The sequence below is a fragment of the Quercus robur genome, chromosome 4 (genome assembly GCF_932294415.1).
Source record: "Quercus robur chromosome 4, dhQueRobu3.1, whole genome shotgun sequence".
Classification (NCBI taxonomy): Eukaryota; Viridiplantae; Streptophyta; class Magnoliopsida; order Fagales; family Fagaceae; genus Quercus; species Quercus robur.
Genome location: NC_065537.1, coordinates 56442913 through 56461231, shown reverse-complemented (window position 1 = coordinate 56461231; position 18319 = coordinate 56442913). Strand labels below are relative to the sequence as shown.

The following is an 18319-nucleotide window of genomic DNA, read 5'->3' as shown; positions in this document are numbered from 1 at the left end:
AAAACTCATCATTTTGTGCTTCATAAGGCAGAGAGCTTCCTAGAAGGGTATGGAGTTTTGAATTTCCTCTATTATGCGCAAAGGTGATAGCTAGATAGTGGGGTGGGGGAGGTAATTTTACTGCTATAGAAGTAGAGTTAGATGCTACTAGATCTATTGTTGATGTTTTAGGTAACTCTTCGTATGTGACAATGACATTGTGTCGCCTATTCCGAATGATTGCAGGCAGATGCTGTTTAGTTAGGATGAGAACTAATCAACTTATTTGCCCATCCATGATAACTTATTACTTAGGATTTGTTCTGAAAATATTGTAGACATAACATTTCTCTTTTGTATTAAGAGAATTTTTTTTAATCCAAGTACATGTAGTTCCTTTTTTATTATATATATAAAAAAAATATTTGTAAAATTAATCCAAGTTCACGTGATTCTAGTCTTGAATTTTATTTTGTATGACAGTCTGTCTATGGACTTAACTATTTTATATGAGGATGACCTCAATGAGATGTTTCTTAATAGGTATTGCTTGAGACATCTCATGTTCCTTAGTTTTGTTGAATGAATCTAATTTTTACCCCAAAAAATAGAGAAAAAAAAATACTTGTACCCCTAAAAATTCTATGCATTTCACAAAATCTCATTTACACTTTGTTTTCACATAAAACATTTTTGTATTTCCTGATATGTGGAATGGTACTTATACCCCATAAAATTGTATTATACAAATCTCATTTTCACGTAGTTTATTTTGACAGAAAATATTTTTCACATTTTCTAATGTTTGGTATGGTGAAAAAATGCAAATAAATGGAAGATATTTTCTATGGTCAATGAAAAATAAGCTAAGTAGAATAGAAAATGTTTTCGTTCTTAAAAGAGCATAGAATGTTTCCCTAAACATTACATACTCACCAAATCACCACAAACATTCCATATACACTTCAAACTTTTTTTTTCCTTTTTGATGAAAAAAAAAGGGTTAAGGAGGATGACCGAGTAACACTTCAACCTTTTATTGTGCCAGTAGCATAGCTCATTATATATAAATAATTCCAGACAAACCAAAAAAAAAAAAAAAAACTAGTTAAAAATTTATCAAAAAGGTCAAAGTTTGGGTCTAAGCTCCAAACTTCAATTAGCTCAACTAACAACGTATTTTGTGGATTTAAGCTTAAAAAAAAAAAAAAAAGATAAAATTTAGCTACAAAATTGGTTGTAGCCTTACTCAATATATTTTTATTGGAGGTAAATTTTGACAAATCCACAATTGGATTACATATTCTTTTTATATTCTCTATACTTGCAAAATTTGTAGAAAATTAAAAATAAATGGCTATGTTATCAATAAAATGTTTAAATTGTAAATTTTTGTAGTTTAAAATTATGCAAAAAATATAAACTTATAGATCATATAATAATTAATATATGATTAATACAAAATTTAATATGTGTATTAAAATATGTAAATAACATACAATTCAACGATTAAATTTTCAAAATATGTAATAATATTTATTTTGTAGCTAAAATTTGTCATTAAAAAAAAAAATCATTATATAGTGGATCCATAAATTAAAATTCTATTGAATTTGTGTCTAGATTTAAAAAAAAAAAAGAAAAAAAAAAAAAGAAAGAAGGGTCCAAAGTAATAGGAGCCCAATGGTCTCCAAGACTCTAACCCCATTCAAATGGTCCAAAATCTATTCTCTTTCCTCTCTCTCTCTCCATCGATCCTAGCTGTTCTCGGTCCCTAAACCCTCCCCTGTCTCCACCGCCGGCCCATCCAGTCTCCGCCGCTCCTCCTCCACCACGTCTACGCCACTCCGCCGTTCAAACCCACCTCTTCTTTTCCTTTCAAAACCACAACCCTTCACGGACGAAGACAGAGAGATCAACCTGTAGTTTGGGAGTACAAAGTGCTAAGTACCCCCAAAATCAAATAGGTGGTTGTTTTTTCTAGTTTCTACTATAAAAACCCAACATAAATATATATATAACCTCAAGCATAGTCTAGCTCTAGCCCCCTATTGGAACATGACCAAATTGCAAAGCTGACAAGGTTGTAAGAAAAGCCGACCAAGCTCAACTTTTGACGACCACCTTCGAGTGAGGAAACGGTATCTGGGACTGTGAAGTCTAAGTAAAGTGAACTATCATTCAATACTCAGGTAATCTCTCACTCAAATCTTCATATTATATTATGAATTCTATATAAAGTTTGAGACTTGATGTGTTTGATTAGACTGTTGGGTTATGATTTATTTAGTGTGCTATTGCTATATGAGAAATGAGAAAATGTTGGGTATGATAATATTTTTTTATGGTGCTGAGAAACCCCAGAAAGTGAATTCCTTATTTTTATGTTTATGAGTACATTAATTTATTATGTGATTTGGTTCATTTGGTAGGATTCTGGGTTGTGATCTGTGCATTGTGTTTGTGCTGTTTGAAGAGAATAATCAAATTATGTTCTATTTTTTATTTTTCCTGTATTTTCAATGACATGGGTTACTCATAGAATTTGGTTCTATTCTCATACTATTTTTCCCTGTTAGGAAAAAAGAGATGGGATTGGAAAGGACTGTTGAGATTTACTGTTGTTTGGTTTTCTAAAATGCTAGGTACACAACATTTTTCATAATTTTTTTTCACAACTCGCTGAGATGTCAAGTTGTGAATAGTGCAACATCACACTTTCAAATGGTTCCACCACTTACATCACTTTACAAAGCATGTCATCAACTACAATATGTCACTTTGGTAGTTGTGAAAATTTGTGTCACTGGGCTTATAGTTTCTAAATTCATTGTTTCATGTTTTTTGGGATACAAACAGGGCCGGCCTAAGCGTTTCGGAGGCAAAATTTTCAAATGGAGCCTTTATGTTATCATTTAAATAATATTTAACTAATATTTTATATAATAATTTTTTTAAAATCTGTTCTTTTTACTCTTTTTTATTTTTTTTTTATTTGAGAAAATGCTAAAGTTATAACAAATTTTACTACAAACTGGTGTTGTAATGAATGTAATCAATAACATGAGGCTTACAAAAATACTAGAAATATTATAAAATTTACAACATGAGAATTACAAAGATATATCACCAATCACAAATATTCATTCAAAAATGCATTCAATAGTTTGTTGAAATCTACTATCATATTCATTGTCATATCAAATTATAAAAGTTATGGAGACCACCATGCACCCTCGGTGCAGTGATCACTCCACAAGTTTGTTGAAATCTACCTATCATATTCATTATCACATCAAATTATAAAAGTTATGGAGACCACCACACACCTTTGGTGTAGTGATTACTCCACAAATATAAGTTCTTGTGGGGTGTGGGGGGCAATGGCCGAGATTTAAGTCTGTAGAATAGAGTTACACACATATATACTTAGATTAGGTTAGAGTATAATTTTTATTTTGTATAAAATTAATTAAATAAATAAAAGTTATGTAAAAAAATTTATAGTATTTTTAACATTTTTCTATTTGAATTACTTGTGATTAGTAACACGTCTATTTGTAAGACCTATTTATTTAAATTTGTCTTATCTCTATCTCTATCATTACTTAATTCTTTAAGCTTTCTTAATGGTGAAAAAAAAATGTAAACTAAAATGTTTTAATATCTCCCAAAAATATTTATATATAAAAATAAATAAATAAATAATTTGCCCCCGAATTCGGGGCCTTCTCTAGTAAGGGGGCCCTAGGCAATGGCCTAATTGGCCTAAGCCTAGGGTCGGCCCTGGATACGAATAATATGATGTATTGATATATTGTGGCAGTATGAAACAGTGATGATAAGATTACTAAGGGTACTTGAAAATGCTACTCTGTATTAGAATAAAGAATTAAAGATGTGGAGATAATTTCTATGTTATGGAAAGGGAGGGCTTTTTTAGGTTGCTACTCACTTTCTCACTTCTGAGGAGGTGAACAGAGGATCAATTCTGGTTCCTGAGCCTGTTTTGAATCTGTAGGGACCCAATTTCACATATGATCAGATTACTGGGAAATTTTTTTAAGTAGGTCTCATTTTTCGGAGCTGCTCATAACTCATGCTATGGTGTTTGGGGTGCCAAGACGATCTAGGACTATGAGTAGTACAAATTGAAAGGCTCCAAAACTGTTTGGACAGGACCAAAAAGAGAAAAGAAAGAAAAGGATGTCCTAAGGAGAATAGAGTAAGAGTCAAGAGCCAAACAGAAGGGCTGAAAATTATGCATCTTGAGTTTCGAGTTTCAATTTGTTTGTGGGAATAATTGATTTGATAATGGATACTGTAGAACAATAGTCATCCTGAAGGTCAGATTCTACAACTAATAGATAGGGTTCAGCTTTCAAGAATTAAAAAAAAAAAAAAAAAAAAATCAATGGATGACTGTGAATGATATATTTTAATAATTCCGTTTTTGTCACAGATTGGGTGACAAAGAAAAGTAACTCCCTACATCTTCCCAACAATTCCAATTAGGAAAAAGCACTTCCCCCCCTTATCTATGGGTTAGTTTCTTATTGGTGACTTTTATAATATTGCCTTGGCAATTTGAAGGTTTGTTAGCTGGGTTTGAAATGGACCTTAGTATTGCTTTTTTGTGGCAGTTGTGGAATATAAAAATTTTACTCTATGTTCATGCTGTTCCATTTTCTCACAGAGAGTGGTGATGGGGAGTGGAATGAATCTAATCCAAACTGACTGGAGCTATTTATGGAGTCAATATTTGTATAGATCTTTTTTATTTTATTTTTTTAGTCAAACCAGAATTTCTTGTAGTGCAATGAGGAGGTTCTCTTGGTTGGAATCTGGGCCTTTTCCTCCCAATATTGCTACCCATGCTTTGGGTTCCATGATGTCTTTTGTATTCTTTCAATGGGCATTTAAATTTAATGAAGGTCCTTTAAGATTATATTTAGTGGCTGAATGACCAGTTCGATTTATGCTTTCCCCAAATTTATAGTGAACACAGTTCAATTTTTTAGCCTTCTCACTAGTGATATTTGTAGTTAATGGATGTGCCATATGGACAACATGAACACTTGAATTAAATCATGAATTTATTAGTTTTTTCCTATGTAGGAATGGTTTCTCCTTGATCTGATTTAGGACAGGTTTTGCATGGATGGTAAAGACATGAACTTCTAATTGTGTAAATGTAATCATTAACCCATTACTTAGTAAGAGCAGTCATACTTATCAAAAAAAATAGTAAGAGCAGTCATACATCTAGTGTTGCTTTGTAAGGGACAATATTTTCAACTAGGGAATCATGAATTAACAATTCACACCCACTCTTTAATCATGCTAGTCTCTCTTTATCCTCTAGAATATTATTTGGTGCTAGTCTCATTTCAGCGATTGAAGTAGCTCTTCTCAATTAGGTTGTTATTCTTCTTCATTACTCCACTCTACTGCTTTGTTAGTAACTTGTCTTGTTTTTCTAGCCTTTGTTATTCATGTCTATCTATTTCTGTTTTTACTTTTTCAGTTTCTAAATTTGGTTTCTGTGTCAATAATATGGACTTGTTTCTGATTCATCCTATTGTGCCATGAACTATGGTTGATTACGAAATTGTTTTTTTATTAGGCAGGGATTTTTCTGGAACAGTCTTCTACTATGTCTTCACTTTACTCTTCAGTGAGAAACATTCTGATAGATGATCCAAGATAGCTGAAATATTTGCTTTTAGGTTCCTTGATGTCCACTATTCCCATTTTTCAACTCTAACTTTTACACGAATGTCTCATTTATTTCAAATCCTTAACCTGTAGTATTTCTGAAGTTTTTTCTGCATTATTTTTACTTAAACAATCTAGGATTTCTCTTAGTTTTGCTGAGGTTATGAGCAATTCCTCCATTGGTTCATATCAATTCTATCCCGTTCTCTCTTCTTCTTCTTCTTCTTCCCTTTTTTTTTTTTTTTTTTTTTTCAGTAGTTATATGCGAGACCCCTAATACCACTTGATGCCTTAACAAGTAAGCTACCTCTATTCAATTTACCTGAAAAGTATTCTGCTTACTTGCAGATACCATGTTTCTTTTTAAGGGGCGTCGCGTTGGAAGTTGGAAAAATGTGTCCTTATAGTTTTTACTCAGGTCTCTAAATTCTAGTTATGATCATTGTTCTTTTTGGCAGGAGATGTCTTTCTTGAAGCATCTTTGGGGTGATTTGGAGGTTCAGATTTCCATATTAACGATGTATTGCTCTGCATCTTTTTCAGGTCTGAAGCTTACACCAAAAAGTTCCTGTTTATTCATCCTAGTCCTTTATTGAGAGAGCTATATGCTATAGTTCTCACTACATTGCATCTGAGACAAAAATTGACTTCATTTATTTACCAAAAATGACAGAAATCTTCAGTTACACGGCTTACAGACAGTTATCTCAGATGTTCCTCTCGATAATTTTCTTTCACAGTTCTGAATACATTTTAGCACTCGCCGTTCATGGGAAATCAAATGTTAATCTTAAGTCTCTTCTGATTAGCCCAAGTTATCTTGCAGCAATGTTCTTTTCTTTGCTGGAGTACTTAATTGAAATTGTGTTATTTCCTGGGATGAAGGAATACTGGTGGATTAGTAACTTGGGCCTTGTAATGGTTATAGTTGGCGAAATAATAAGGAAAGCAGCAATTATTACTGCTGGTTATTCATTCACACATCTTATTAGGACCAATCGTGAGGAGAATCACAGATTGATTACTCATGGAATCTATAGATTTATCCGACATCCTGCATATTGTGGTTTCTTCATTTGGTCGGTTGGTACTCAGATAATGCTTTGTAATCCCATATCGACGATTGGATTTGCAATTGTTGTTTGGCGCTTCTTTGCACAACGGATTCCATATGAAGAGTATTTCTTGAGGCAATTTTTTGGTTCGAGTTATGACGAATATGCCCGAGGTGTTCCTTCCGGGGTGCCATTTGTAAAGTGAGGATCTGATGTTCTGTGGGCTGGGTTTGCCAGGGTGCCATTTAGAAAGTGAGGATCTGTAGATTCTGTGATCTGGGTTGCATTTAGCTTCTTGTTTCATGGAAGCACTTGAAATTTCCTTGAAGCTGAACTTATCAATGGTTTGCAAGAGTGACCAAGTTATTTACTTCCTTTATTGCAGCTTTATGCTTGGTAGTAATTCTGAAGCTAGATTCTTGTAATTATTGTTCATGTTGGGAGAGAGACACAAGACTTGTCTTCAGGAATTAGGAGTTAGGAATATTAAATTTTTTATTTTGTTCCCATCAATCATGCCTCTAAGTATGCATAATATATCATACAGTTAAAAGTTTAGTAAACTTTTGATTGACTAACAAGTTTCTAATACTTTTTAGAATGACTATTAAGCGGGGTTGTATCCCTCTTATTGTTCCAAATACTTTGGGGTGGACCACTCATAATGTTTAGTCAATTGCTATTGCAACACCACCTCCTTTTTTATAGATCCAACACCACCTCCTTAAAAGTGAAAAAAAAAAACCCGCACTGGTTGATTTGAATAATGCAATGAAATCCAATTGATGTTATTCTAAAATATCTTCATTTTATGCAGGGCCAATATTCGCCTTTCCATCTACGCTCGTACACAGTCGAAATTGTAAAGCATTGTTGCCATTATGAATTTATGACAAAATCAAAAGAAAACAAGCACAGGCCCAAAGATCCAAGGCTGAAAAGTTACGTGCGACACAGAAAATCCTATTGCCCGTGATGTTTAAAAGGCAAACCTCTTTCAAAAGGTCACATATACACTACCTTTTCAGTCAAAAAAAAAAAAAAAAAAGGTCACATATACTCCAACTCAGTAGCGGAGCTAGGATTTGAGTTGGAGGAGGGAATTTATATATACTATATGCATTTACACATATTATGTGAATATATAATATTTGAGACCAATTTGAAAAATTAAAAGTTATTCATTTAAATACTAAGTGATATTTAATGTAATTATACAAAAAAAAAAAAAAAAACAAAAAATCTCTACAAAAAAAGCTTATTCATAATATTGTATTTATCTATTGAGATATTTCTCACATGAGTGATCTATTTTTTAATTTTTTAAATCCAAAACTCAAGTTATGAATCAAACTATTAGTAGTTAGATAAATACTGAGTGGAATATGTGTGAATTTTTATTATTTTGGTTAATACTCATAAAAGGTTCAAATTATAATATGCTAGGGATAGACTAAAAAATTCAATGCAAGGCATGCTAATGGAGGACTTGAGGTTCCTCAATGGTTTGTTTAGAAGTCATGCTCTGTTTCAAGACCAAAGAAACAGAGTGACATTTTATAAACCCAATGCTCTGTTTCAAGACCAAAGAAACAGAGTGACATTTTATAAACCCAAAAACAAAAAGTAGGCAGTGGTATTTAATAAGTATTAGGGTGTTTTTGGGGTGGGCCAAGGGGCAAACTGCCCACCCCCCCCCCCCTGCCGCCCCCCGACCCCCTGGCTCCGCTTCTGCTCCAATTGAAAAAAAAATGGAAAAAATAAATTTATCACATCAAAAACTTGATCTAGAAAAAAAAAATTTACTTGCAAGAAAATAGATGTTTAATTAATAATAATAATAATAATAATTGTAGGGACACGATTCTCAAACGGCCCAACAATGACGTTGGGCTCGCACGTGAAGGATCCCTCACAATAAGATTTGTAGAGAGTGGGCTTGAAAGGCTAGCGTTTGGTCACAGGGCGTTGGTCCAAACCGGATTTTAGGGAAACTCAGATAAGAAAAGGCTTCAGCCTGGATATCCAAGCTTTACAGCTTTGTAACTTGAGGGATTGGATTCCTCGGATCATGTCCGAGGAGCACTAATGTCTTTCTCCGGTTACCCGGCGGTGAGTTTTTCGTGGTGGTGTACATATATTGTCCGGACATTCTCATCCCTGGAGTTTTTCCTAGGAAGTGAGATGGGGATCTTTTTCTGATTAGTTTATCTTCTCTTTTATACTAGCCTACGTTCGCTGTCCCTCGTCCACGTGTAGGGTCAACTTTTTTAGGACTGCTATTTGTCCCGTCAGTCTAATCCCGGAATTGTTGGGGATGGTTAATAAAGCCTAAGAATCAGGTTCTGTTAGGTGTAGAGTCTTATCAGTGAAGGGTATTAAGGACAACTTCCCTGAGATATTTTATGATCTTTAAAGTTTACTTGTATACCATTTTCATCAATGAGACTTTGGGTCTGCCGAGGACTAAGCTGTCCTTGGCTGTATCTCCGGGCCATTTTGCGCTTCTTATTTTGAGTTTGGGCCATAGCCTTCTTCGGCTTGGGCCTGTGGACTCCCCATGAGCGAGCGGGCCGGGCCCATAAATTATTGGACCCCACAATAGCCCCTCAAAACCCTGCTGTCCAACATCTTGGTTGGAAAGGTGGGTTTTGGTAATACCGAGCCTTTATTGTGGCTCATTTATTTCAACCCTTGACTGACGCTGGCGACTCTTCACCTGCCCAGGGAGTGTACCGGTCCACGAGATGTTCCCCTTAATTTGCGCACGATGCCCTTATGCCGTTTGGTTATCCGAAGCGCGTTTTTAATATTTTCCCTTTACGAGATTTCCCAGATCTAACGGTTATTGATGGCGTGGGGGAACGAAACGGGTGTACTCTTACTTGCAGATTTCCCTAGAGATCTGAACGCATTATGCACCCTTTTCCTCGTCCCCTATATAAAGAGAGAAGACAAAGGCTGATTTTCTCATACCTGAGTCCCTCAGATTCCTCCCAGAGTCCACTTCTTCTCTCTGGTTATACCTTATCCGATAATACGTTCTCCACAGTAGTCAGCCATGAGTAAACCATTTCATTCCCAAAAACACAATGTCCTAATAAAGCTCGAGATGGCTCGGTCAGGGAAAGGATGGCGGAGACTCAAGATTTGTCTCCCATTCCTTTCAGCCAAAATCCGAAGCAGGGACTGCTCACGTCACATTTTTGGCGTGACTGAGCCGAGGACACACATCGTCAGTACTACCCACTCTCTCATGAGCATATCTAATATGGCGCCAGTGTGTTAGGAGTCAGGATTGAGGCAGGGACTAAGTGCCCCTGCTTCTTCCTCTCTTCGTTCACTGGCGCCTCCTTCCGCCTCTCTTTCTTCCTTCTCACCTTTTCCCTCTTCTTCTCCTCCTTCTCCCTCATATCCTCCATCTTCTTCATTCATCTCCTCCATCTTCCTCATTCATCTCCTCCATCTTCTTCTTCTTCGTCCTTCAAATTCTTCTTCCTTCTCCTTCATCTTTTTCTTAAGAAGGTTCTTCTCTCTATATAAGCAATACTGAGGCAGAGATTGGAGAGACTTTGAAGACGAGTTTAAAAGACACCTGATTGTTTACTCATCTGCATTGCGGATGTTATAGTTGCTTCAACAGTTCATCTTTTGTATAGGCTTGTTTAAGCTCCTTTTTGTACGTTGTAATAATTTTTCATATTAATAAAAGTTGCTGTTACTTTACTTCGCATGTTCTGTTTTTATGTTTTTATAAGTTTACAAGCGCTGCTCGGCACAATAATATAGCATTTGAATCAATGACAACTATGGCTAAAATATTTGCTAATAAAAAAATGTCATCATAACTTTAATACAATTATTCGACATAGCAATGCCGACCAGTGAGGGACGAAACTCACCTTAAAATTAGCCGAGATGAGGACTAAGTGCTCGATACGGTATAGGAAGTAACTATCCGAGGACATGTCACCCGCTAAATGAACAGTTTCCTTAAGCTAATGAACATTGGGTCATTTCGCCATCTTCTTAACACACTGGCCTTAACCTTTTACAATATTTGAGCCGAGAACCTTCTCCATCCGAGTAGTTGGTTTCCCCATAGGTTTGAGTCCGAGGATCATGCAAGTCCTAGGTTCTGTCCAAAACTTATGTTTTTCTCAGTACTTGGTTTCCCCATAGGCTTGAGTCCGAGGACCATGCAAGTCCTAGGTTCTGTCCAAAACTTATGTTTTTTCTTTTGTGTACTTGGTTCCCCATAGGCTTGAGTCCGAGGACCATGCAAGTCCTAGGTTCTGTCCAAAACTTATGTTTTTCTCAGTACTTGGTTTCCCCATAGGCTTGAGTCCGAGGACCATGCAAGTCCTAGGTTCTGTCCAAAACTTTTTGAGTTCAGATTCTCCCTTTCTTCAGGTATTTCACGAGGCGCCGAGCAGGGGTTGTCCTCGGCAACGGCTATTCTTCGGCATGGGCCACAGTCCCTGGGCCCTCATGCAGAGCGGGCCTGGGCCGCGAAGTCACTAAGCCCATGAATTAAGAGGTATCTCTACAGCCTTTGGCCACGCGGTACTCTTTGACGTCCCAATGTTCGAGGGGCGCCTTTACGAGGCTTCTTTAATCTTGTGGTTGCAGTTGATGTTGGAAGTTGAGCCAGAGTCATTTTGTCTGTAGCGTTCCTTGGGACGCTGCGAGAATTAAATGCCACCACCTTACCTTTTAAATAAATAGGAGAGAAAGGTGTTTTACCTTCGCACAAGTCCTTCAGTTTCCTCCCTTAGTATATCATGTCTGAGGCGAGGGTTGAGGAAAAAGAACTCTTTCCGCCACGGAGGCGCCGTGTCCTCCTAAGACTCAAAGTAGTGAGGTACGGGCACAGGAAGCATAAGTTCAAGAGAATACTTCATTTCGATCGAGGGGAAAGGGTGTCTCTCCCTCTTTTAGTCAAAATCCGAAGCAGGTTCTGTTCATGCCAGAATTTTGGTGTGTCAGAAGAAAGATTCTCCGCCATCATCGCCTCTGCCTTGTGGCAGGCAAATATTTAGAGAAAGCCCCTCAACTTCCAGCTCCCTGCACCTTTCCTTCAGCGGTGTCAGGCTAAAGTTGGGTTCTCTCTGCACTTTTTCTTCGAGGTTGCGGGTCCCAGGCTGGGTTCTTTTGCTGCCTGAGTTATGGGCATGTAAAAGCACTGAGGAAGAACGAGGTCTTGAAGCAGTAGCCAACCTCTCTTCTGTGCCACCTCCTCGGCTTTGTTTTATTTTCTTTTATATTTCTTTTTGATTATGTGGTTAGCTTCAGTAGCCAACCTCTCGTCTGTACTGCTCCTCGGCTTTATTTTATATATTTTTTCTTGTATCTTCCTACTCAATTATGTAGTGAGTTCTAACATAAGCTGATTCCAGCTTTTCATTGTACGCTGTACTACTTCTTTGTTTTAGTAAAAATAGAAATTTATTTACATGTTTTGAGTACTGATCTTTTGGCAACACTACTTTGTGAATGGGTGTGCTCCATGTGTGTGTTTCTTCAAGAATATTTAGAGCAAGCTGCCTTGAAACATAATCTAACTAACTCTAATTTACCAATACTACCAGGCATTATATCGATAATTCATAGTAAATCAAACTTAGGAAACTAACCGGGGTAACAGTTGAATGTTCTGTAATAAGCGTGTGAATACCGTCCAAGACTGATAATCTCTAAATAATCCATCCGAGCAGCTGACTGAGAAGTAGGGAACTCTGATTGTGCTTCTAGCGACTTACATTTTTGTGTGTACTTGGTTTCCCCATAGGCTCGAGTCCGAGGACCATGCAAAACCTTGGTTCTGTCCAAAACTTTATTTGTGTACTTGGTTTCCCCATAGGCTTGAGTCCGAGGACCATGCAAGGCCTTGGTTCTGTCCAAAACTTTATTTGTGTACTTGGTTTCCCCATAGGCTTGAGTTCGAGGACCATGCAAGGCCTTGGTTCTGTCCAAAACTTTTTTTTTTTGTGTACTTGGTTTCCCCATAGGCTTGAGTCCGAGGACCATGCAAGGCTTTGGTTCTGTCCAAAACTTTTTTGAGAGTACTTGGTTTCCCCATAGGCTTGAGTCCGAGGACCATGCAAGGCCTTGGTTCTGTCCAAAACTTTTTTGAGATTACTTGGTTTCCCCATAGGCTTGAGTCCGAGGACCATGCAAAGCCTTGGTTCTGTCCAAAACTTTTTTGAGTGTACTTGGTTTCCCCATAGGCTTGAGTCCGAGGACCATGTAAGGCCTTGGTTCTGTCCAAAACTTTTTTGAGTACTTGGTTTCCCCATAGGCTTGAGTTCGAGGACCATGCAAGGCCTTGGTTCTGTCCAAAACTTTTTTGAGAGTACTTGGTTTCCCCATAGGCTTGAGTCCGAGGACCATGCAAGGCCTTGGTTCTGTCCAAAACTTTTTTGAGTGTACTTGGTTTCCCCATAGGCTTGAGTCCGAGGACCATGCAAGGCCTTGGTTCTGTCCAAAACTTTTTTGAGTACTTGGTTTCCCCATAGGCTTGAGTCCGAGGACCATGCAAGGCCTTGGTTCTGTCCAAAACTTTTTTGAGAGTACTTGGTTTCCCCATAGGCTTGAGTCCGAGGACCATGCAAGGCCTTGGTTCTGTCCAAAACTTTTTTGAGTGTACTTGGTTTCCCCATAGGCTTGAGTCCGAGGACCATGCAAGGCCTTGGTTCTGTCCAAAACTTTTTTGAGTACTTGGTTTCCCCATAGGCTTGAGTCCAAGGACCATGCAAGGCCTTGGTTCTGTCCAAAACTTTTTTGAGTACTTGGTTTCCCCATAAGCTTGAGTCCGAGGACCATGCAAGGCCTTGGTTCTGTCCAAAACTTTTTTGAGTACTTTTTTGTACTTATTTTCTTTTTTCGCAGGTCAGCCCCTTGACCATGGCGGGGAGAGCTGACTTGAGGTCGGAAGCCCCTAGAGCTGCCCGTGCCGTTGGCGCTACAGGACGTAAGCCCTGGCATAAGTTCATGTCGGAGCAACAACTGCATGTCACCGGAGATGGGGGAAAACCCGCGAATCTCTGCTTGCTAGAGAGTTGACTCAAACGCCACCTGTGCCAACGCGCAAGCCTTCCCACAGACGGCACCAATTGTAGGGACACGATTCTCAAACGGCCCAACAATGACGTTGGGCTCGCACGTGAAGGATCCCTCACAATAAGATTTGTAGAGAGTGGGCTTGAAAGGCTAGCGTTTGGTCATAGGGCGTTGGTCCAAACCGGATTTTAGGGAAACTCAGATAAGAAAAGGCTTCAGCCTGGATATCCAAGCTTTACAGCTTTGTAACTTGAGGGATTGGACTCCTCGGATCATGTCCGAGGAGCACTAATGTCTTTCTCCGGTTACCCGGCGGTGGGTTTTTCGTGGTGGTGTACATATATTGTCCGGGCATTCTCATCCCTGGAGTTTTTCCTAGGAAGTGAGATGGGGATCTTTTTCTGATTAGTTTATCTTCTCTTTTATACTAGCCTACGTTCGCTGTCCCTCGTCCACGTGTAGGGTCAACTTTTTTAGGACTGCTATTTGTCCCGTCAGTCTAATCCCGGAATTGTTGGGGATGGTTAATAAAGCCTAAGAATCAGGTTCTGTTAGGTGTAGAGTCTTATCAGTGAAGGGTATTAAGGACAACTTCCTTGAGATATTTTATGATCTTTAAAGTTTACTTGTATACCACTTTCATCAATGAGACTTTGGGTCTGTCGAGGACTAAGCTGTCCTTGGCTGTATCTCTGGGCCATTTTGCGCTTCTTATTTTGAGTTTGGGCCATGGCCTTCTTCGGCTTGGGCCTGTGGACTCCCCATGAGCGAGCGGGCCGGGCCTATAAATTATTGGGCCCCACAATAATAATAATAATAATATTATTATTATTATTATTTAATATTTAAATATAAAATTGCTCCAAATTAATAGTTTTCGCATTAGCCCCGAAATATATTGAGCCAACCATAGCCTAACCAAATCTCACAACAATATTATTTTGATTTGTGATGAGTCCAAGTGTAATCTTAGTTTATTTTATTTTGCCAAGAGTAGTATCCATAGTTCAAGCACTATTGTAACTATCAAATTATTAAAAAAGGAAAAAAAAAAAAAAAAAAACATCATTTGTTATAAAAATACTGTAAAATTTTGAAAAATGAGGTTAAAAAAAACTTTTTTTTTTTCATAGAAAAGAAGTAAAAAAAAAAACACAAAAAAAAAAAAAAAAATCTTTTTCAAATATGGATGATACACAAATTTTCCTTCTCTTAATACTTTCACAGTTTCCCTTTCTATTTAATTAGTAAAATGTTTTCAATCTGTACGAAAGCTAATGTGCCTCACTTTTACTTGTGCAGAATTTTCCCATCTCAAAAAAGAGGGCAAGACGAAAGTAGAACATCCATAATCCTCTTTCCCCAGTGTCAGTGTCACCCCTAATTTTAAAGAGTTTCAAGAAAAAAAAAAGATAAGTATAAACAAAATTATTTATAAAAAAAAAAATATGTAATTTCGACTATAAAAAGAAAAAAGAGAAGAGTACAGACGTGCCCTAACTCTCTTCTGTGCTCTATCTCCTCCGCCGAAACATGTCGCAAAGGAAACACGTCCCATACGACATCATCATCGTCAGCATCCTGCCAAAGCTACCGATCAAATCAATAGTAAGGTTCAGATGTGTCAGCAAGTTATGGGACTCCACAATCACCAGCTCTGATTTCATCTCCACCCACCTTAGTAACAACAACAATAACAACGTTTCTGATCATAGTTATCTCATACACATGCCTAGTGTTATCACAAAGGAAGCCACGCATTCTTCTTCTTCATCTTCTTCTCTTTCTAACCCAGTTTGTATGGTTGCTTGTGATCCTAAGTTTAACAAGATTTCTGAGTATAAAATTTCCTCAGATTTCTCTATAGAGTTTTCCAATATAGTAGGTTCATGCAATGGCGTATTGTGTCTCGCTGATTCTTCATGGAACCCCACGTATTTGTGGAACCCCAGCATTAGAAAGTTCAAGAGTTTGCCTTGCTTAAGCAAATACCAATGGGTTTCCGCTGGATTTGCTTATCAGTCTGAAACCAATGACTACAAGGTCATAAAGATATATTCTACGTCTGAACCCTACATCAAAAGACATGCTGAGCTCCAGGCCGAGGTTTACACGTTAAGTTCGGATGAATGGAGAAGGGTTGGAATCTCATTGAACTTAATAAGATTAAAGGAATCTCATTCATCTGATACATTTGTTAGTGGGGCTTTGCATTGGGTGGCATGGATTAAAGAGGATTTCGGAATTAGTAGAAAAAAGATTTTGTCATTTGATGTCAACAATGAGAAATTTGGAGAGATAGCAATCCCTTATGGTGGGAAAATACACCCAGAAATTCTAGTGGTGATCAAGGGGAATCTGGCCTTCATTTCATCAGAATTTTGTTATGCCCCTGGAATACGCTACGGCGTTTGGGTGATGGGGGAGTATGGTGTATGTGAATCATGGAATAAACTTTTTACCTTGCGGTTGGGAGGTTTTGAATCCATAATTGGTTGCACGAGGCATGGTGAAGTTATAGTAAAGACCGCCAAGACTAAATATGATGCTGAATTACAGGGGGGAATTCATTTTGTTGTTGTTATAATTGACCCTGTAACTCTAAATGAGAAGGAGCTTATTGTTCCACATTTTCCAACTAAAGCTACTACTTTTGTGGAAAGCCTTGTGTTGCTTGATGAAAATCCGGATAAGAAGATTTCATAGAATCTTGTTATATGCAAGCTCTAATAGAAATAATGAGACCATTATCATGTTGTTTCCTTTGAAGTATTGGTGTGATTTAGAGGGTTGGATTTTGTCCATGATTTATAACATCCCTTAATGTTTGTGGAATGGGGTATCAAATACCGGAGAGGATCAAGTTTGATTGCTGTTATCTGCAGATTAGCTTGAGGTTGTGCAGTTTGCCATCGTTTGTCGCCGAGAATAGAGCATTCATGGAGGTCTGATTAGCTTTGAGGAAGGTATTGTGCATTCAAATTCATGAGTTTGCTAGAGAGACTTTTGTCAACAAAACCATGTTTGTAATAGGGATTTATGTTTTGCCTGAGAAGTCCCTTGCTCTGTTTTGAGGGGAAATTCCCCATCATGTGTTTGCTTAACTGTCTTTTAATAACAGGTTTTTAGTGATAAGAGTACTAGTCATAAATTTTATGAGCAAGGTCATGAATTTTACAATGAAAGGAACTAATTACTTATTTCATATGCAGATTGTGAGGCAAATGACCAATAAATAAATTACACAAGCATCTTACCAAAATATCAACGGGATTTCGAATCAATATAAGGTGCTTTCCTTTCTTCATCAAATCATTCGGTAAACCAAAGAGCGGTTCTTTTGCAATATGTTGTAAACAGTGAAAATGTTGATAATTTTATAAAAATCATGAATTTGAAATTGAACCATAAGCATGGTAAAATTTTGCTGATTTTTTGTTGACGTCTTCTGTTGATTTTTCAGTTTCTCTATTTTTCTGATTTGTATTCTTTGAAATGGACTTCACACATCCTGTGTGTTAGCCTATTTTCCTTTCTCATTAAAAGTTTTGCTTACAAGAAAAAAAAAATTATGGAAAAGCTTGTTGTTTACCTTACAAAACCGGTTCTTCTTCCTTCCTGGGCCAAAAACGACATCTTTGATTATCTTATTTCCATCAGATTTGTACTCCAATCGAACTATATGAATTCAACTTTCATGTATGGATGAGAGCACAATATATAATGAGAATAAATGACAATGTCTAAAATATAGAGAAAATTGAAGACATTTTAGCACTTCGTTTGTTCCGTTTTACAAAATTTAACAAAAATGTTTTCAATTTGATCAATAGAGTGGATATACTCTTAAGCTATCCTAGAATACCCTTCCCAAGTACCAAATGGCACCCAAAGCTCAGGAGACATCCCACATCAAGTCAATCTGTAGATGGTTTTGACACTATAGTCAATTTGGAACTTAAGATAACATGTACTTCACTCCAGTGACTAGGCAATTAACCTCAACAAAATAATAAGTAATTTGGAGTACATAATCAGGGAACAGACTTGTATTTTTCAATAGCCTTTGAAGCAAAACCAAAAGATTGCTAACCGATGGCAGTGCCTTCCATCAGGCATGATCAAATTAAATGTAGCTGCTGCTGTTTCTGTCAAATGTACCTCATTAATAGTGGTTGCAAGAAATGATATAGGTGAATTACTAGAGGCCTAGGCCAAAAAGTATATTTCCTTGTGATCCTTTATTAGCAGAGGCCTCTGCCATTTTTTGGGCACTACAGCTAGCCATATCAGAGAATTTCCTTTGAATCCTAGTGGAAGAAGACTCAAAGATATGCATTGATGCCATAAACAATAATGGTGTAGAGAGCTGCTGGTATATTTATAATATTATTTGTAATATCCTAGAACTTAGGAATATATTTTCTATATGTTCTTTTAGTTTAGTTAAGAGGGAGTTGAATTATGTAGCCTATGCTATGGTAAAATGCTCCTTAGGTGTTAAT

The 18319-nt window shown here is 37.2% G+C and overlaps 2 protein-coding genes across 5 annotated transcripts; both read left to right on the top strand.

The window, feature by feature from the left end:
- Positions 1–1666: 1666 nt before the first annotated feature.
- LOC126723049 (protein-S-isoprenylcysteine O-methyltransferase A) lies at positions 1667–7302 on the top strand. 4 transcript variants are annotated; one of them, XM_050426273.1, is made up of 3 exons: positions 1667–2171; positions 6156–6240; positions 6371–7302. In XM_050426273.1, the coding sequence occupies exons 2-3, from the start codon at positions 6159–6161 to the stop codon at positions 6955–6957; spliced, it is 669 nt and encodes a 222-aa protein (XP_050282230.1). In that variant the 5' UTR covers positions 1667–2171; positions 6156–6158; the 3' UTR covers positions 6958–7302. The 4 variants fall into 4 exon arrangements, with proteins under 4 accessions (XP_050282230.1, XP_050282232.1, XP_050282231.1 ...); XM_050426275.1 differs by lacking the exon at positions 6156–6240 and adding an exon at positions 6046–6115 and having other exon boundaries at positions 1668–2171; positions 6241–7302; XM_050426274.1 differs by lacking the exon at positions 6156–6240 and having other exon boundaries at positions 1668–2171; positions 6241–7302.
- An 8020-nt stretch (positions 7303–15322) lies between these two features.
- Positions 15323–17057, top strand: LOC126724493 (F-box/kelch-repeat protein At3g06240-like). The gene has a single exon (XM_050429006.1). The coding sequence runs from the start codon at positions 15348–15350 to the stop codon at positions 16518–16520; it is 1173 nt and encodes a 390-aa protein (XP_050284963.1). The 5' UTR covers positions 15323–15347; the 3' UTR covers positions 16521–17057.
- Positions 17058–18319: the final 1262 nt, after the last annotated feature.

What these genes read in the sequence shown, in the direction of transcription:
- LOC126723049 (XM_050426273.1), top strand. Translation starts at nt 6,159, where the DNA reads ATGTCTTTCTTGAAGCATCTTTGGGGTGATTTGGAGGTTCAGATTTCC. An exon ending in TTGCTCTGCATCTTTTTCAG is followed by an intron (nt 6,241 to 6,370) that starts GTCTGAAGCTTA and finishes CAAAAATGACAG; the next exon opens with AAATCTTCAGTTACACGGCT.
- LOC126724493 (XM_050429006.1), top strand. Translation starts at nt 15,348, where the DNA reads ATGTCGCAAAGGAAACACGTCCCATACGACATCATCATCGTCAGCATC.